The sequence below is a fragment of the Achroia grisella genome, unplaced genomic scaffold, assembly GCF_030625045.1.
Source record: "Achroia grisella isolate CSIRO2021 unplaced genomic scaffold, CSIRO_AGI_Agris_v1 utg702, whole genome shotgun sequence".
Taxonomy (NCBI): domain Eukaryota; kingdom Metazoa; phylum Arthropoda; class Insecta; order Lepidoptera; family Pyralidae; genus Achroia; species Achroia grisella.
In genome coordinates this window covers 2,745,929-2,768,278 of record NW_026712999.1, presented here as the reverse complement: position 1 = coordinate 2,768,278, position 22,350 = coordinate 2,745,929, and the positions used below count along the sequence as shown (strand labels likewise).

The 22,350-nt window shown below is 31.3% G+C and overlaps 1 protein-coding gene across 1 annotated transcript in view; it reads left to right on the top strand.

The window, feature by feature from the left end:
• The window catches only part of LOC131850147 (zwei Ig domain protein zig-8-like), a 128,910-nt gene that overhangs the window by 70,078 nt on the left and 36,482 nt on the right, over positions 1-22,350 (top strand). The window contains exon 2 of the mRNA XM_059200320.1: positions 9,190-9,388. Coding sequence (XP_059056303.1) covers positions 9,283-9,388 — 106 coding nt within the window. The 5' untranslated portion in view covers positions 9,190-9,282. The remainder of the gene's footprint in view (positions 1-9,189; positions 9,389-22,350) is intronic.

The following is a 22,350-nucleotide window of genomic DNA, read 5'->3' as shown; positions in this document are numbered from 1 at the left end:
GCAGATGAAGTTGTGCGGGTCAGCTTGTGAACAATCAAATAGATTTGCTTAAAATAATAAGAGCCATGCGAAGCCCGGATGAGTCGCTAGTATAATCGAGACAATATATTCAAACGTTACGTAAAATATGAATAATGTATATACACAACCAATCGGTGTAAATTTCTGTATCAACGGCGCACTTCTCTTTAACTCGTGTCCATTGTCTGTGAAAAATATATTTTCCCAAGGCTTTGTTTGGGATACGTCATGAATAAATTCCCTAAGAATGGCTTAGGCAAAGTCCTTTCCAATATCGTTTTCTATGTGCCCGGTCTTCTAAACTTGTGCTAAAAGAATACTATGTTTATATACAAAATGAAGGTTTTTCGACGTTGATTAAATTTTGTTTAGAAGGGAGATCTGATACGAGAAAAAATGTTAGCGAAATGAACGCTTTGTTTCTGACAGTACCAGACCGAATGCGAAATAGGACAGAGTCAATTTTCGTCTTAAATTAAACGGATTTCACTCAAGTGCAACCGAATCGAAAATCACTGCACGCTTCTTAAATACTGTTGTGGTTATATTTGCGCTCAGTTTTGGCTATGTGTATGATTTTATACTTATTTAGTTAATTGACGACCTTAAAATGTAATAAGTCATAGTGTATGTATGACTTTTGTATAATTCGTAGTTTGAATAAATAATAAATTAAGAAAAAAAAAAACTTCGGGTTCTACCTAGGTAGACTCTATAGTATTGTGAGTACCTATGTCTCACTTATATTAACCGCCTATTACAAAGCACAGAACAAAAATTACTGTTCTCCAAAATAATAATGTATGAGTATTTACTCTTCAATACTATGATTTGTTAGTGTGTTGTTGTCTTGTCATATTGTAACATTTCAACATTTATGTCTCACTAGTATTTTAATTAAATTAAACTAATATTTCCTTATTGTTATTGATATCGTTTTCTACAAGTGAGGTACTTTTGGCGTCTCTTAATAAGGTGTTGCCGTGCTGCCGATCATGTGTATAGGCAACGGTCACCACTTACCATCAGCTAGGCCAACTTATTTACCATTCCGGATATGTAAAAATAATAAGAATGGCGGTTTAGCACATTCCAATAATAAGTTTGATTCTAAAAACTATTAAACGCAATAAATATTATCTGCTGTAATATTATTCAAAAACATTATTCAAAAACAACGTAACATAAATATGTTTTCATATATATAATATAAAGTAAAAAAAAGAGCATTTTATTTGGCTAAATTCTATTAAGGCTTGATATCAGGCCATGAAATCTTAATGTCATGTTGAGTCATAAACTCTTTCCATATGTTTGTACAAATATACGGAAAGTATTACGTAAATAATTCCTACACTTACAACCGTTTACACTAGATCAGTTTTTAGATATCACAATATTGCACTGTCATTGAATTTTTCTCCTTTATACATAACTCCCTAGTTATTCATGCTATTTTGGAGAAATGTTGACAAAGATAATCGGAGACATGACGGAGGAACAGCGAGAGGGTTGTATATTCTTATTCACAAAAAAACACATAGTGTACCTATGAGCTTCCGATGCCGAAGTCATGGGGTCATCTTAGTTAACTATCGCGATGCGCTCACCCTGGCTTCACGTAATAAAGAGGTCGTCAAACAATACGAATATTTTTCTTATATATTCGGGTTTGTAATCGGTAAAGGCCCGGCAGTACTCGCCTACCACCCGAGGCGGGCGGGTCTCCATGACGACATTCTCCAAGTTAAAAAAAATAAAGTAGCTACAACCACAGCTAACAATTTTTGTTGAGAATATTTCCCTCTTTTAATTCAAATTCCGATAACAATCGAAACAAATCTTTATTGGTAAATCTATAACTTAATAAGGCATTTCAAGAATTAAAACGAAGTTCTAATTACTGTTTCAGATGCGATAAAGTAGAATAGAGACAAACACCGCTGAACGAGAGATAAACTGGCAAACAGCGCATTGGAGCGATGTAATAAATCAGTTCAATTTTGAAATCTAAACTATTTAAAGAAGGCACGAAGTTTTATCTTCCCAACAGTTTCGTGTTGCAGGTAGATAAAGACTTTGATTTATGTTTCGTTTATTTGTTACTTCTCATTTTTGATTATTAAACGTTTGGCTTTTTCATAACGTTTTTTATCGAGGAAGGCTTTGTACAGTCATTTGTTTGGTTACCTCTGTCTCACCTACTTCTGTTCTTCTTCTTCTTCTGAAGGCTGGATAATAAATATACGTATAGGTAAATAATATACTCTACTTTTAGCGGCGCCGTAGTTGAAAAAAAGTTTGTCTATCAGTTGTCCGATATTCAATATAAACTCTGTTTAGTCTTAGACTAGATGACTATGTAAAGTATTCAGCGTATTTTCCTGCTATTTAATTATTTATTTTAATTATGTAGCAGAAATATTGTAGTAATGAAAAATATTCATCTCTGCGTCGCGCGCACGAAGACAATTTTTCGGTTTTTTTTCTCACGAACGAATATGCCTCAGGAGACGACGCGGTAGATTGCCTCACGCATTTATATGTAATTTTTCAACTCTGTCATTAGAATCAAGGTCGTATTTTTTCGTGCATGAAAAATATGGAAATTTCCAAGAAATGAACGTTTTCGTTAAACGTCTACGTGCTTAGTAGACGAGAAAAAAATCATTGATCGGTTACGAGATATGTGAGATAAGAGATATTAAAGAATGCGATAATTATATTATGTTCCACTAAAAACAAATCAAGTCGTCTGCAATACCAGGAATTTCTTTATGTGACTGTATTATAATCATAAAATTTCGTACAATTAATGAACGTAAAAATACAGTCCGACTAAGTAGATAATTCCTCTTTCTGGAAATCGGTTTTAACTTATTTTAACATTTTACTTTATAATTGCTTGAAAATACTGCTTTACTTAACTATTGTGGGTAATTTAAAACAATAAATTAAAACACTTCTAGTATTCTTTATGAAACAATTCGTAGTAAGTATTTAATTCAATTTTTAGTCCCAGCGCTTCCGTAAAATAGCTATGCTATAGCGAAACATCGTACAATTTACATAAACAAGACGGAGATGCTTTGAATAATAATACGAGAAAGTAATAATAAAATTGAAGATACTCACGTATAGTTAGCGTAAGTTACTGCGTATCGGTACCTGTATTTTCCTCTCATGAATAAGTATATACATACCAATGAACATATCGAAGAACAGGTATAGAAATATGAGAATTCCAATTTATTGGACTGTAATAAATAAACAAACCATAGTATCACGATTTGACGGCTTCGGTGGTCTAGCGGTTTAACACACCGATTTACTTCCGATGGTCACAGGTTCGGTTCCTAACGCGGTACAAATATTTTGTATCAGTCTGTGTTAACTTTATATGTTATGTATGTATTTACAGAAAAATTTATCTATCTATTAGTGTGTGAAAATATAAATTAAATTAAACCTATCTTGTTTAGTAGTTAGTAGTAGTAAAAAGTCTTACATCTCTGAGAGCACACCCATTATCATATATATTTTTAGCGTCATCTTTAATTTACAAATGTATATACCTTTATATTATTCTTTTATCATATTCATTCTTTCGTAGAAATATTCATTGAATATATTTACAATCACTTTATATTCAGGTAAAAAGAATGAACTTCATAAATTCGTGGAAAAAAACACGGCCTTCGGCTTGAATTGTTCTCGTACAGGTTTAAAACAAATTTATACAAGAATAGAAATAAGTACAAGTTATAAAATTAAGCCAATTTTAAATAGAATGTGGTTACGGGTCGACTGTTTTTTAATATGCCACTTACGGTCTTATTACAAAAAATCTATAAAAACTCGTACGAAACGTGGTCTAAATTGTTGTGGTTTAAACCATTCCTAATGTTAATACTTGAAATAAACCTAACATTATTACGAATCCAGATCTAACAGAGGACTACTTAGTACTACAGTTAAATCGTTTATTATATATTCCCCACAGATAATATACAGAAATCAGTCTCTCATATCTGTCAGCGTACAAATTACGCTCCATTTTACCAGAAAACTGAAATGATCAAAACGAAATTACTTAAAAGATAAGTGTATAAAGTAAAAACAAAAAATATTTGTATTTATCTACGTCTTCATTATAACTATTTAATTAATATATAATATTTATTGACGTACTATTAGGCTAAAAATAGTTTAATTTTAAATTACAAGTAAGGACGGAGTTACGGAGAAAAGGAACGGCGAGATATTTTTATTGGATCGATTCAAATGGTGACTACTTAAAGTCAAAAGAGTGCAATAACAAATGACGTCTTTTATATATTTTTATTATTATTAACTAAAAATATTTAAAGCTAATTGTACAAGTTAGCCTTAAATATTTTTAGTTAATATATTTCTAATTTAGTTAAGCCTTTTTTCTAAAAACAACAACTTACAATACAATATTTAAAAATGGAGTTTGACTTTTTGCATTTAGACTCAGTAGTCCCTAGCTTAACAGTAAGCTAGGGGCATCGCAGATCTAACTTTAGACCAGAGACGAATCACAGTTTAGAGTTAATCTTCGTTTTGTAATAAGGAATACTTTGGTCAATGGTTTATTACTAGTGCTAAACCAGATTTATCTTTTTGTAATAAGACAGTTAGAGTTTAACGTTGATAATTTTGAATACATTTTTATGACTCTTCGAAATATACAAGTAGGAATATGATTAGTGGGTCTGTTGTTTTCTGTACAACTGGAATATAAAATAAGATACGGCCTACCTGATGGAAAGTGATAGCCGTCACCTGTGAATACGAGGAAACACCGTATACATAATATTTCTCAATTTTTCTGTATATTATTTCTAACAGAGAGAGGTAAATACCTTTATTTACATTAATACATTACTAAGAAAGATTATATGCTTGGTATCACTACATAGTATAAAACAAAGTCGCAGTCGCTGTCTGTCCGTGCCTATGTATGTTTAAATTTTTAAAACTACGCAACAAATTTTAAAGCTGTTTTTTTAATAGATAGAGTGATTCAAGAGGAAACTTTATACGTATAATACATATACATACACCAATGCAAAGCCGGGGTGAGTAGCTAGTATTCAATAATAGATTATCTAAAAGAATAGTTACATAAGGGAATTAAAAAAATATACTATTTGTAGTTTATGCGCTATAGATTGTATTAATATATACAAAACTCTATAATATTGTATATATATGTAAGTAGTGTATATAAACTATTATTATTTAGTATTGCTATGTCTTTTTTTAATTCCCTAGTCCATTCTTGCACCATCTACCACTTTCTGTCTTCTCTCTACTACCCAAAGGTTGTCTGGAAGAGATTGCTTACGCGATAAAACCGCCTTTTGTACCTTATTACTTATTATCTGTTTGTTCTGTGTATTATACTTTGGTGCAATAAATAGTAAATAATTTAAAAAAATGAAATATTCAAAAATATTTAAATTGAAGCTCATAAAGTTATAAGCACTAGTATTGGGCGAGTGACTAGTATATAAGTATTATATTTAACATATGCCCACTTGGTTAGGCATTAAACATTTCCGACTATCACAAAAACACTATAGGCTAAAATACTCAGAAATAACGTAGCTTTGTATTGTTAAAAACGTTTCGAAATCGGTTCTGTAGATTCATAGATTACTCTCCCAGAACCTCATAAACTCAAATACCATATACCTACAAGAAAAATTCTATTGTACTTACAAAATACGTTTTAAAAATGAGCTCTTAATGTCTATTTGAATTGTTTTCAAAAAGGTGATAATTTTATTTTATTCTCAATGTAAGTTGAGTTGTATAGAATAAAATAAAACAATATTTATGTATAAATGGATATTTTCTAACATTATTTCCGTCGTAATCAAAGAAAATGAGGAAACACCGAGGGTAAATATGATTGCCGCTTCGGGAAATAAGAATATAACGTATTTCCAGTGGTACATATCGGTCTAATGGATTTCTCGCAACTGTAGTTAATGAAGGCCATTACCATCGTGCCATGTCATGGTGGAGGCATCCCTTTCTGACAAGAATTTAATATGTAGCTGTAAGCAGGATATTTTAGGTTCTACATAGTTAATGTAAGTTGTTCCTACATGTTGGTTTAACATAACAACCATTGTTCGCAGAATGGAACAGGAATAACTTTTACCATACATAGAGAATTGTGATTTTAGATAATATATGTATGTACTATCATATGTATAAAAAATTTGATCGAAATGATGGCAGATATATTCGTTATGCTCGTAACATGACTTCTAAGAATTCGTCTGTTATACTCGCTACGAATGATTAAGTGGAAAAAACACTGTTCATAATTGCCCAAAACAAAGTTTAATGGAAAAAAACACTGCTTAAATATAAGTTTATTTAAAGTAGAGGTGATTTATGTATACTCTACATATATATGTAGAGTATACCACTCTACATATACAGCAAATTTTTGCATAATTTTACTTTCTAAACTTGTGTTTTGACAAACAAGAAAGCACTAATTCTGATTTGCATTTTGCGTTGATGAAATTCATGATTATTGGAGAGTATAATAATAATAAAGTGGATAAATAATAGAGTAGTATATACTACTACACTACCGAGATAGTTGAGAACTGTTTTTAGTTCACACTGTATTATTTTCATCTGCAGTTATCTATGGGCCTGATTAAAGAGAGATAAAGATTTTTTTATATAACAGATGGTTTGAATAAAAATTTTGTTTGTAGGGGTAATATAAAGTATATATACTTTATATTATATGTATTTATTCGTTTTAAGTGTTCAAATCATATAAAAAATTGTGTTGTTACAAAATATACTACTTTTTTATGTCGTTAGGTATTTTATAGATATTTTTGAACACTGCTTCAGTTCCGGAGACAATTATAGATCTACCGTACACAATCAAATTGGATATCGTAAAGTGATATTTATTATTGTTCCTATTTATTTTTATATAAATACCTGTTAACAAAATGTCCCCAAAAATATTGTATTGTGTTGCTTCTAGGCATAGGTATATACTGTTAGATTACAAACCAATTTTGTGCCAATTGTACGCTTCCAAATAAATGAATGCTTCTTTACCTTTTCTAATTAAAACTTTTTTTCATCTAATTATAAAAAATAATGATTACGTTTGCAACACCTAGCCCACTGGTTCGGGGAAGGGGTGTAAAATCTAAAAGAGATGTTTTTATTTGTGCGTCCAACCGTGTCACAACAAAGAAATTTCTCACAGAAGACATTAAAACTTGCACGTTGGTAACTCCGGTGATTCTAAAAGACGCTTTAATGGTTGGGGGGTTCGGCAACTTTCTTTGTGAGCGGTAAACTCGCTAATTGAGAAGTTTTCTTGCGAATGAACAAAAGATCCCGAAATATTGCAGGGTTGACAATTATTTATATCGACCGAATTCAAATAGTAGTATATTCGGCACCACAAAAACACTGATTACAGGCGGCAATTATATCTATATTTGTTAACGCCTATAAACGATCAGGGTTGCATACATATAGTCACAATTATTATCTCGGATGGGGTAATTAAAAACATTGTCCATTTCTGACGTCGCTCGTAGTAAACGCGACTCTTGACATAACATATATCCGCCGCCTCTCGGATTAATTTTTAGTATTGTTTTCTGTATTTCTCTAGCTAGATTTAAAGGTAGATAATAAACCAAATTAATTGGAGAGACAAAGGTAAGCTTATTCCAGTCACGTTCAAATATACCTAACGATATGTGAACATCTCAAGTATTGTATTAACCATGACATGGACAATGCCTATGACTATCCCATCTTACTTGTAAATACATACATAATGTACATAGAAAACACCTACACCGATACAAACAATTATACTCATGAATACAAATGTTTGCACCGTGCGAGGAATCGAACCCGCTACCATAGGAAGTAAAAGGGTGTGCTAAACCGCTAGTCCATCAACCCCATTATTTATTTATTAACGTCATTGTTATTTATTACTTGTAGTTGAACTCCGAGGCCAACCCTAACTTCATGCTATGAAGACCACGAGAGTAAAAGTAAAATAATTAGGATGTACAAGAATGACGTGTAACTTTATTTAAAAAAAATATTATGTTGTTAATAACTTCATATTTGCGCAATGATAATTTATGAATATAAAAAAAAGTTTGTAACTCATTTAACAAAATAAGTCCACTTTTCTTTGATATAAGACAATGAATGATCGATAGTCTAGTACCGATATATAATATGTAATGAAACATGTAGATTAATTATTGATATAAATTATTATAAGAGTTATTGAGAAATGGACACATTTTATATTAGTATAATGTCTAATTTAGCAAAATATGAAATAGTTAATTTTATTCGTAGTTGACTTAAATCGTAAGTAAGATAATTCAATTCTCAATTAGTGTATGTACGAGGTCTTAGTCTTAATTTAGCAAAATAAATGTTTTTCTATTTTTCGATAGTGAGTGAGATTATTCTAGTCAATTATGGATTCTGTAGGAATATAATGCCTAATTGCCCACTGTACTGTGAAAATATCAATAGATATGTATTTGTATAGATGTATATGTGTGTAATACCTCAACAAATATATTGAAATAACTCAACCCAATTTTAAAAAATGTAGCACAAAGTAACCGTCAAGACTGTAAACTTGTTATATGTAAATTATTCGGCTAAAATACCAAGTAGAACTAGTATTTAATATGTATTTTCTTATGCAATTTGAATGGCAATGGCACCTAATCGTAAGTGGTTATTGTCTCCTATATAGATCCTGATGAATATCACCAACGTTACCATATGACACCCGTAGTAATCCTTATCTATTGGCATCCTGGAGGACTAAGAAATCATGTATGTATATTGTAAATTCACTGCCATATTAACCTTAAGTCATAGATATATATAGATAACCGATTTGTTTGTGTATTAAGCACAAATATAACATCAAAACCAAAAAGTGAAACAAAACAAATAACGAAATGAATTCATGTGTGCGGTGCAGCAAACCCAAAATGGTCAATAGCTCTGATTATTGTGTCGTTTTCAATAAAGCAAAACTCTAATTTTACAAAACAATATCTCATATCGATATTTTGATTGTTTCAGATAATGCATCATCCAAAAACTAACAAGACGCATCGTGTTGAAGACACGAAGCTGTACAACGAATGGATGAGAGAAGGCTGAGACATTATCGTGATGTGGAGGGCGGTGGAAGTCCATACCATGTCAGTTAGCTACCGACTCAAGATCGGAGTGGTAGTTATTGTTATTATGGTACTAGGATTCTTCAATGAGAGTCAAGGTTTGTATTGGAATTTTTAAATATTTATTAATCATTAAAATATTCACACTAACGTTTTCGATTGAAGATACAATACTGGCCATTATGAATAGTATTATTTGTACATTTTTATGGATTACGTCATCAAAAACTATTTCCTAAAGCATACTCGATCACATCGTAACATCATGCTACGCGACGCTAACGCCTCTTCACAGTAACATGTTTGTTTGCGATAGCGTCCGTCAAACATAATGAATAGCGCTGGCTCTGCGTGACACGCCCATTGCTGAATAATCTCACTCAAATGCAATAATGAAAATCGTAATATAACGATAATATCACATTACGTAACGCTATCGCATATTCGCAATATCGTTTTTCTTAAGCGTTACCATTAGTCGAACGGAACGGATAGCGATGACGCTGCAAATACTCCAGATTCTATACTAATATTTATTATAATGAGATATAGTTTGTATGTTTGTTTATTAGGAGTAATCTCCGGTTCTACCCAATTTTAAAAATAGATATTATCTCTGAGTGTTATAGGATATATATCTATGATATTGTTACTGCTACGACCACCAAGGGGAGAGCAGCAATGAAAAATATGGGCAAAATATTCATTTTGAGTGCTTCCGGTGCGTGCTCTGTTGAAACGGCCAAAGTTACACAAAAATATGTATGACAGAATTGTTCTCCTTTTAATGTTCTAAAAAAAAGTCCGCGATAACACATATTTCTCTTTTAAGGTTAACTCACTATAGATAGACATTAAAACTTGCACGTTGGTAACTCCGGTGATTCTAAAAGACGCTTTAATGGTTGGGGGGTTCGGCAACTTTCTTTGTGAGCGGTAAACTCGCTAATTGAGAAGTTTTCTTGCGAATGAACAAAAGATCCCGAAATATTGCAGGGTTGACAATTATTTATATCGACCGAATTCAAATAGTAGTATATTCGGCACCACAAAAACACTGATTACAGGCGGCAATTATATCACAATTATATTTGTTAACGCCTATAAACGATCAGGGTTGCATACATATAGTCACAATTATTATCTCGGATGGGGTAATTAAAAACATTGTCCATTTCTGACGTCGCTCGTAGTAAACGCGACTCTTGACATAACATGTATCCGCCGCTTCTCGGATTAATTTTTAGTATTGTTTTCTGTATTTCTCTAGCTAGATTTAAAAGTAGATAATAAACCTATAACTTAACTCACTATAAACTTTGTTATGCATAATATATTTAGCACTTACGAAGTCGGGTCGGGTTGCTAGTAACTAATAAATGTGACGATGTATAAACTATTGTATTAACCATTACCATAGGATATCCAAACGGCGTTTACACTGCAAATACGTTTAGCAAACACCTACACTCTAGAAACAACATTCAGAAAGTTTATCCAAGTTGTCTAGAACACAGATTGCTTCATTTTGTTGGTGAAATATGTCTGTGAAACTGCGGAGTCGTTTTTGAAACGAAAATGCAATGACAAGACCACAGGTGTTGTAGTTTCTTCTGTATTTGTTAGGGCACTGTTCATGCTATTGTATGCGATTATTATCACTTTTCATATTGTATGGTATTCACATATACCTGTAGCGGAAAAAAACAACTATCATTAAAAAACTGAATAATTGTTCAGGTATGTATTCCTAACAGGGTTCGCAGAAAAAGTGGGCTAAAGTGACATATAAAAACCAAATATCTAAATAATACAAGATTTATAAAAAGAAAGGTCGACATGCAGCCAGCAACAGCATGCTCTCCTGCTATCACTATAGTATTCTCAGATTATTTATTAATATGAAAAAGATTTATGACCATGCTGATATAGCATAATATTAAAAAGAATATCCAAGTTAATTTACTTTAATTTTTTTAAACATATCTCTATATGGTATTTTTTTAAACTGTGATTAGTGATTATTGTAATTAGAGTAGCAAACTACTCGAAGGAACACCTGACTACATGAACAGTACTACACTCATCGCATTATCATGTGACATCCGTGCCACTTATGCATTATAATTCCAGAGGATTATGTTTCATATGTAACTGCCTCGCGTCCTTCAACCGAAACATCTTAAAAAGCAAGCTGCTTGGCGGCTGGAATAGGGAGACTGAGATACCCACGCAGATGACATCGAAATCTATCTATCTCAGTAAAAATTCTTGGTTACTCAAGGTAGTAAACTTTTTGTGGTAACTGCAGTAAAATGAAATTATATATCACAATGAATGTGCTAATTATACAGATGTACTTGATGATATTCCCGATATTCCGCCTATTAGACATGCAAAAAAAAAATATTTTTAACTAATTGTGCCCGCAGTTTCATCCACTTTAAAATACAATATGTAAATTTCAGTAAAAATTATATGTAATTTTTAGTTAAAAATTATATGTAATTATAGTCTATATATTATTCTGATGCCTAATATATATTACTGTTAGGTTTCAACAAAATCGGTTCATTGTTTTTGCGTGAAAGATTAACAAACCCATACTAATAATATAATATCTATACTATAAATGCGAATTTATTTATAGTATAGATATAATATTATTAGGATATACATATTAAATTATGTCGGCTTATATAACTTGTTCTACAATTATAATATTACAATTATAACATCTAAAATGCATAGAATGAAGAATATTATAATATTAACAAATAACAATTCATATAATCCATTTTACCTATAAAATAGTTTTTGAATAAGTAAAAACACTTATTTATCAACCATTTCATTAGTTTCTCTTTGAACAATTTTAAGCAGAAATTTGTAACTATAGTAGGTAATTTATTATAGATATTTATGTAGTATGTAGTATTGGTATACGGTTAACAATATACAATAGTATTAAATTTATATTCACCATTGCTGTCCGCGTTTGCTATATCAAAAGAACTTGTATAACATGAATATCACCAAATGGGAAAAGTTTTCAAAGCTATTGCTTTATCTAACAAAAGTATTTAAATTTAAACGAACCAACAAGAACTTGTGTTTCAAGTAACTTTGTTATTACTTAAGAGTATATATCCACTTATTAGGTGGAAACTATTTTGCCTCTTCTTTGTCTCGCATTCATAAATATTGAAACCTACAAAGTCATTAACTAATTAGAGTTCAATCAATCACTTTCTTTCAAATAATAACAAATATTATAGAATCCAAAACATTTCATATAGCGCCATCTAGTCTCCGACTATACGGAATATGGGTAGTACAAAACAGCTAATAGGTATGTATTTTTTTTATAAAGGCATAATATAGGGCGTTTATACGGCATTATTAATATTAAGAACTAGTGATCCAATGCTACCATTTTAGGTCGACCTCCTCGCGGTCCCTCCTCATGATCATCATCAACGATTACATCTGTGTACAATTCCATTATGGTCCATAAGAAAGCAAAAAATAGGTATGTACTTAATATACATAGATAGAAAACAACCACGCTAGTATCAATATTTTTACAGCGCAAGAATCCGCGACCATTGATAGTAAGGCTGGGTGCTAAACCACTAGACCACCGTGTCCGAAGTGAAGTAAATAACTTAAAATAAAAAGACGGATTAGTTAATTAGCAAAAGAGATTTAAATGACACTTGACATTTTCATGGATAAAAGACTAGAAATAGAAATGGAATAGAAATACGAGTACACTTGGATAAAGGGGTAGATATTGCAATTAATATAAATGAAATCCAGTACTAAGACAGGTTGTCAGATATAATAGTATTTCATTTTGAGAAGTTCTGAAGCTTAACAAAGCTTCAAAACCTAACCTAACAATATCTAATAAAGTAAAGCCTACTTAACCTCATGAAACTGGTTTCGTTGTCTTTTGTCCTGGTATTCTTTTGTATGGCTCAATCGATTTGTCTAGCTGTCATTTATTACTATTATTTCATTATTATAATTGAGTACTAATTACAAACAAAACATTACGACTGTTATCCAAGATGGTATACATTATTTAAATTATTAACCGGGTCTTAACACGAATAATTTTATGGCAAATAAAGGTATTTACCTCTCTCGACGTTTCGACTAGGTTGCACTAGCCGTGGTCACGAGCTGACTGTATAATGCTGATGGTATAGTCGGAAGCATTCTCAACTGACAATTTTGCAGTAAACGCGACACTTGACTTGCCAGCAATTCACTCGGTATATATCAATCCAATGCAGAAGGTAAAGCATTAGGCAAGCTTATCGCCATCTCTCAGAGTAATTTATAGAATTATACATATTTTTTATTCAAATAAACTGAATATAAGCACTTCAGAATGATCATGTTTTCATTCGGAAAATAGAGTCATGACAAAAAGAACAATCTTGAAACTTGGGTGTTGCTTTGTTACATCATTGTTGTTCGGGGTAAATTGACACACAAAAGTTTTTTGGTGTTACTCAGAATTGAACTCATGACCTCTTTGCTGTAATTTAGGACAGGACTATCAAAAATCTTATTAATTCAAAATTTAATCTTTATTTGTATTGATGTCTAATTGTCTGCGTAAGTTATTTGTTTGTGAACCAATTGTAATAAAACAAACGCTAAATAAATAAATAAAGCTTCAATCAGTTTAATCATTTCTAAGAGTAAATCGCACAAACCCACTGACAAATAGACAAACAAAATTATAAGAATTCGATATAATGTGTATATCGATTAGCTTGTATATATTTATTAACGCCACAATATAAAAAAAAAAATATTAGGGGTGGACAACCATTATCACTTAGGGGTATGAAAAATACATAATAATAGTAGCCGATTCTCAGGCCTACTGAATATGAATATAAAAATTCATAAAAATCGGTCTCCTGCGAAACGGTCGCAGGAGTATGGTAACTAAATTGTGACACGAGACTTTCAAAATGAAATTCAGTAGTCGAATGAAAACATGTTACATCTAGCCAGTGTAACTAAAGCCGCTTCACTTTACATTAGCTATTTGGCCAAATACACAGTTTGTGAGTTTGTGGCACCCATTAACTTGCAGCAACTTTGTTTTACTTATTTAATATGCACATAACGTAGGTAATTATTTCAATTTGAATGCATTTTGCATATTTAATTTATTTGTACATTGTATAAAACTTCATGTTTTATGCAGTTTAATGTTTATTGGCTTACTTTGTTGATATCCAACATTGGTGTTGTCGTATTTATTTAATGTTCTACTACGCGTGCTCGTTTGCTTATTTTCCCAATACGAAGTGAAACTACAAAAGTGGATTTAGTACGTAAATTAAGTATCGGTGTAGTTTTTCCACAAAGTGATTTCTTCTTTACTGTACTCGTATGTTCTGAACACAATTTTAGCATGTTATTTTTATTGTATTTGAAATACGTAAAAATGTAATAATGCCTATATTGTATGTCCAATTGATAGCCGATTTTGTTTATTCTTTTATTAACCATAAAAAAGGTTTATTTCACATTGTTTATTTATACATTCTCCAGTACTTGAAAAGGCTTCTTTTCAAAGTTAATCTACTTGTTAATACTAATTTCAATGTTAATCTACTTGACGACCTCGGTGGTCTAGCGGTCTAGCACACTGCTTTACGTCCGATGGTCGCGGGTTCGATTCCTCGCACGGTACAAACATTTGTATTCATGAGTATGATTGTTTGTATCGGTCTGGGTATTTTCTATGTATAATATGTATGTATTTACGAAAAAAAAAATATCTATGTATTTGTATCAGTTGTCTAGTACCCATAACAGAAGCTTTAGCTAGCGTAACTTGTCTAGATGGCGCTGTGTGAATTGTCCTGAGATTATTATTATTATTATTGTAGTGATTGACTTCCATGTGATAGTCGCGGGTTCGATCTTCGTCCGATTCCAATCAGTATTTACGAAATGTCACCGTGGAAATTGCCAAAAGTTATAAACTAATTTAGCAGAAATGTAACTGTTTAACTTTTAATAGTTAGTTATTTTATTACTAGTTTGCCCGCACTTTCAACGAAAAACAACATCTATAAAACAATGAAATTCAGCATATTCCCACTATTTCATATAAATTAGCCCGAATAATATTACCCTTGGAAAATAACGGAGTAATATTAACCGAGTACAGCACAAAAGAGGGTACAATTTCCGAAATCGTACAAGAAACAAAAGACATTTTAGTGTGCGCAGATGTTATTAATGCGTTTCATTAGAGCTTGGCGACAAAGAAGCGAATAACTAGAAGTGGCAGTTGTGATATTAAATGAGAAGCAAAACAAATATGAAATTACGTATCGACAGACTGCAGTCGTAGAAATTAGAATACAGAAATATAATGTTCTTTTCTGTAACTGAATCAGCAAATAAGCTGACGGCCAACCTGATGCTAAAACAAAACATAACATGAATTGTACCACAAATTTCCCGTTGTTATATGACCCTCATGATAATTTTAATGTGTTGCCGTTTCAGACGAGAAAAGTGCCATGACTCTATACTTTCCTACTCTCTCTTGACTCCCTATAATTTGATGCGCAAATTCTATAGTTCGTGATCAATGATAAAGTTACTGATATTGTTATCGATTTAATCGTTATAGTCTTGTTTACATTTCAAAATATCATAGTAATACTGGATTGGATTGATATTGGTGTATCCAAAGTAAAAAGAGTCGAAGAGAAAAATCAGATTTATTTTAATTGGTAATGGCATATTATATTATATTATTATATTCGTAACATCATTAATGCAATTACCATATTCTCAAAAAATTATCACTTCGTTCAGGCCGTTAAATTCTTTTCGACTCCAAAAGTCTTACTTATTAGTTCTTTTAAAGCAATTTGGCCTACATATCTATATAGATCAAACCTATCTGTATTTAGTTATTGTTTTGAAGGCCGGGTTGAAATCGTGCGATCATCCCACACACACAAACTTGGCGAACAACTGCCCACCAAACTTTAGTTCAACTTGTGACAATACTGTTTAATAGTCCAGTATTATACTAGTATTGTCCAATAGTATCGTGTCTTGATGGTCGCAAGTTTATCGAATCGAACTACATACAAGGTGAAACTAGGTCTGCTAAACTCTAACATATTACTCAACCCTAATTTTAATTGACCCTACTGGCCTACTCAGGTGTTTATTATCTCTTGTTCCTGTATGGCAATGACTAAAAGATCTTTTAAAATGTTAGACTTTACAGGAAAATGTACGAAAATGTCCATCGAATATAAAACCTAAAAATTTGAGGTGATATTGTATATATTATTATTATGGAGTAGTAGTGATTCTTATTTTAACCATCTATGTTGTTTCTGATCTTTATCTATGTTTCAAACAGAGTCTAAAGATCTGATACTGAGTACTCTGAGTAATTATCATCTTACATTATCAGTATCACTTTCTTAAATCATTGCAGTCATTGTTCATTGTACTGTACATCACTTATGATAACGAATTGCTTATTTAAACACATCTATTTTAATTTATGATATTTGTGTCAGTTGATAAATAGTTCTAGATGCTGTCTACATATATAGGACCAGCTTCTCTTATGTCTATAAACCTGAATATTTATTTAAAACTTTACAAATTACATACAGTTCATTCAAGGCAAGGTTCACAATAATTATCAGGTTACTGTTCAAATAATTTATTATTACAATAAAATATATTCTTCAAAATAATAAGTAAGAAAGAAGTTAAGTATTTATTAATAAATGCAAATACATGCCTTTTACCAAAGTACTTCAAATTATTGTGTGAGCTGTGTCAAGAATTCTTACTAGCTATCTTAAGGAAGCTAGATGAGAAATTTGAACTGTGCAGTATTACTGTTATGCAGAAAATTTTACAAATAGTCAGCGGAGTGCTATTTCACTTCTAAATCCGTATTTAAATTATCAATAACTCTTAAGACTTTTCCAATTATCTCTAACTCGAGGTTGAGTAATAATCAAGCAACGGAAAGGACCCGTGAATTTCGCTATAACCATACTAATTACTGAATTTAGTCCTGCATTTAGTTCATTGAATGTTGATTTACGAGTGTCGTTTAAATTTTCAATAAATACGTTTATATCATTGAATTTCTATTATATAATTTAGAATTCGATTGAAAATTTATTTGTGTTTAATATTCTCTCGTTTTTATTTAAATTGGTATCAATGTAAATAATAATAAATAAATAAATAATACTATGTTGTCTATGTGTAGGTAGGTGGGTAGGCATAGTTATAGGTACTAGACAACTAATATGAATGCTTCTACATATTTTTCGAAAATACATGCATAACATATAGAGAAAACACCCATACCGATACAAACAATCATACTCATAAATACAAATGTGGATACACCGTGCGAGGAATCGAATAATAATAATAATAATATCAGGATAATTCACACAATGCCATCTGGACCTACTAGACAACATCCAGACCGATACAAACAACTCATGAATACAAATATTTGTGCTGTACGACGAATCGAACCTTATAATTAGTAAAATTAAATTTAGTCGAGAATTGGGATTGAAATATCACGAACGAACGAATGAGTTAATCGCGACAATCGTTAATTGAATCATTTAGATACAATCACATCTCACACGTGGGTTCGGTTATGACAGTGAAAATATTCAATCGTTTGAACACCGTTTCCCGTGACGATAGTACTCAAATAAAAATAAACTCTATACATTGATGTTTGAGTTTTTAGTCTATATACTTATTGTGATGAAATAGTGTTTAGCACGTCCTAAACACTATGACCATCTAAGATTCAAGTATGAAAATGATTATCTATGAAAATTTTAATAATTTAAAAGTTTGATAAGATTAAAAAAAAACACGTCTTGAAACTTCAGAGGGAGAGGGAGTTTCAGTGTGTGTGTTACTTAAGAGTAGGTACTTTACCCATATATGTTGAAATAAAGCAGAAGTATTAATATGACGCAAAATATAAATATATTATTTTTAAAATATTAATCCATATGTATGTTAGTCTATAAGGTATTTGTAATATAGACCTAGTTGCCCGAAATAAATAAATTAAAAATAAATAAATAAATAATATAATTACTGATATTGTAAGACATTAAAAAATCTGTGTTACTGATTTTTTTATTTTATAAAACAAAAACATAAATTTTTATTGAACGTTTGTGTAAACAAAGTAATGTCTCGTAATTCCAATTCTAGTCAAAAACAAAACAACTGAATAAGTTAAATTTTTTATACCACAATATATAAATATTATCACTTTTTTTTAATAATTTCAAATAATAATTTCAAATTTCATCCATAACGTTGACGCCTCAAATTCTTCTTGCAATTATGCTACTCAGGATAAATTGCCCAGTCAAAAGTTTTCTTTATTGCGGAGAATATTTCACAGTATACTTATGAGCTACTTAAATATCCTTAAAGTATGGCCGGGTACTTAAGTTATTATATAGTTATATGCATGTAATAGATGAGCCCGTCACTTTTTACCTTTATAACTTTTATCGTTGTACTTGTATTGAAATAAAATAGGCATTAGATTTTAACATACATCCATTTACCACATATATTAATACAAACTAGGTAATCTATAATTTTATTTCGCAGTTTTTTTACACATTATCAATTATATAAATAATCAAGAAAACATGGCTCCATTCTTATTTGAATTTTAGTTTTAATTATTTTTATCCGTTTTATTAAATTTTAGATCATATTTAATTATTATATAATATAATTTTAGTTGAGACGCCGAAGCAGAAAATTCACGATAAAATGTTAATGATAAAGTTCTTGAAAACAATTTAATTAACAAATTAACAAGGGTCCGGATCGTTAGCTGTGTAAAAAAGAGAAAAAGGTATATACATATATACCATATGTCCGTACGTATATCAAATGTACTAGTTTACAACTTAGTTACTTAGTAGAGCCCGCGACTTCCTATATCTATTGATTATGATTAAACAATAACAATAAACATAGCATCTAAATGACGTTATCGTTTAGTTGATTTATTTAGCAGAAAAATTGAAAAAGATAAACAAAAAATTATATCATTAGTATCTTGAATACATAGTGAAAAATAGAAGATGAAAGGAACTTATTCTATTTATTTATTCATTCAGTTATTCAGAAATCAATTATTATACATTGGACCCCGCACTAGGCGATCCTGTATTGAAGTCCACAAAAGAATCCACGAATAATGGAGGAAGAAACAAAATAAATTAAAAATATATTTATTTACAACACTTAATTGCACCAACAGAAAAGATATTCACAAAATTAAAACGCTAATGCAATCTCTTCCAGACAAACTTTGGAAAGAGATTACTAAAAATAGAGTACGTGAGGCATGAGTGGAAATATAAAATTATGTACACTTAATTAAATAAAAGAAATGTCAGCGAACGTTCCTGTGTAAGTAAGAAATTAAGTGCTACTATACAATATACATACATAAATTTAAAATAAACAATAAAAATACATATATGTATACATTTATGAAATGAAATGGCTCTACTCAGTTTTATGTCATGTTTTATACGAACGAGTCAGTGGTTTCAAGAGTAAACGTGGTGGCACGAGTAAAAAAAGAGAGATACTTTTAAAATCCTTCTACCTACTGTATTTATAGGAGCTTGTTAGAAGCTCAATTCAACGAACTCCAAACTACAAAAGTTGAGGTGCGTATTTGACTATTACCAACACCAGGTGGACCGTTAGCCCTCGATAAGAAAAGTAAGGCCATTCAATAAACCGAAAATTACGGTACAATATTCAGAGCCTATGGGTGAGGCTGGTCGCCAATCTAAGTAGAACATGTGATGCAAACGAGCGACTTTTTGTAGCTGTCACTAAATTCACAAATACAAGGTTCGTTTTTATATATATGTAGTTAAATATCTCATTTATTTCATATAATTGTTTGACGGTCCTAATTACACCCACCTTACGAGAATCGAGTGTGATTCCCGCAGAATAGAAACATTTGTATTCATGAATGTAATTGTTTGTACAACTCTGGGTGTTTTTCCGTGCTTATTATGTGTATGTATTTAAAAAAAAAACCAATTATCAGCCTAAGAAGATGGCGCTGTATTAATAGACACAGCGCCGGATTTTTATTACTTTGTAAATAGTATGTAATATAAACTGTGCACTTGTGCAAATAAAACATTACCTAAAAGCATTCCTGTTAAAACATATTGACATGTTACATACCTGCTTTTTGCAACGAATTTTCATTTTATTGCAACGATAGTAGTAATGGAGTGCACGGCGCTGTCGGTTTCAATCAATCGATATTGAAGTTTTAACGTTTATCCTTGTTCATGTTCTAGAATTGCATATCAGTCAGGTATTGCGTAGTCACTGACTGAACTTAAATAATATTGTAATCAATTTATTTGGTGATATTTTCGTTTTAACAAACAGTTTTGAAATTGAAATATCTATGCGATTATATTCAAGAACTTATGATATATTCAAAATACTAGAAGCATCAGTATAAATACAATCCCGACTATAAGAGTGTAACCCAACTATAAGTGATGTATGACTATAAGATGAATGGTGGATCTTATAGTCACACATCACTCATCAAATCGAATACAGGTATTGACTTTAATAAAAGTAGGTACCTCAGTCTCACCTATTTCGTCCGCCAAACAGCTTGCTTTGTAAGCTGTTGGTTGAAGTGTGAGAAGGTAGTGAAATTACAGGATAAGAGGCATGGTATCTTAGTTCTACAGAATGGAAATGCACATGATTCTGATATAATGCTTGTGTTTGTACATCTCTCGTGTATATAAACTTACAGGTATTTGTCATTCATATTATATGAACTCATTAATCAATTATTATTATTGTTAATATTTAGTCTGATAATAATAATTAATTTATTTTGTTCCGAGCAACTTTTTCATCGCCAATATGTAGCGGACTGGTGTTCATTGTGTATTCTCTTGTAACGTCGGGTCTTCATTGCTACCGAAAGTTTGAGGTGCCAACAGAAGAAGGCAATCTGTATTCAAAGCGTGAATCACGATACCGCGAACATTTCACTTGATCGGGTAAAATCATTACTACTTTGTGTAAAAGGAGTGGGAAAGTTTCTGTGTGGGTGGCCTTTATACGACGAAGTGTGGTTATGAAAATATCGGAGTAATATACTAACTTGTTCTATATATATAGCAATCAGAATTGAATGAATGAAAGTTATCTTTAATTATAAAGTAACCTTTACCTCTGTGGTAGGGGAGAAGTGGCACAAAGGAGTCAGCATTTGTTAGAGCCTTTTACATTGTTAGGGTTGTTTTTTTTAAATGGTTACAATGATTTCTCGGCACCTGTAAATATTTTACTAAATGTAAAGAATGCTGGTGTTGAGTAAGCATTTTAAAGACTGAGAAGTATTTGGTTGTGATTTAGTTAAAACTGTCTTTAACTATTTTTTATGCTTATTATTTTGCACCACTTTATTCGTAAAACACTATGCTGCATACATGGTTATGCAGCACGAGTACGATTTTGCACCACTTTATTCGTAAAACACTATGCTGCATACATGGTTATGCAGCACGAGTACGCCCGTTCGAATCGGAAATACCACACCTCTTCCAAATACCTGCATTAAGTGTTATCGTTTTTTGCGCCATGGGTCCATGTTCCAAACGCTATGTTCCCTCTTTATTTCTTCCTCTACTCATCTCTTCTCCAAAGGCTGGCCTTCACTATTTACTGTATTTTACTGGGTAACTCATATGCAATTCCTCAGATATTGCGGCTGCTCATTGGCGACAGTAATTACTTACCATCAAGTATGCGACATACCTGATGGTAAGTAATTACCGCTTGTTTCGCAGCTTGTTTGCCTTTATACCATGAAAAAGATAATTTATAAAAATGGTCATTAAATGTCACTTCAGTAAGTTCAGAAGTAATTCTAATAAGTACG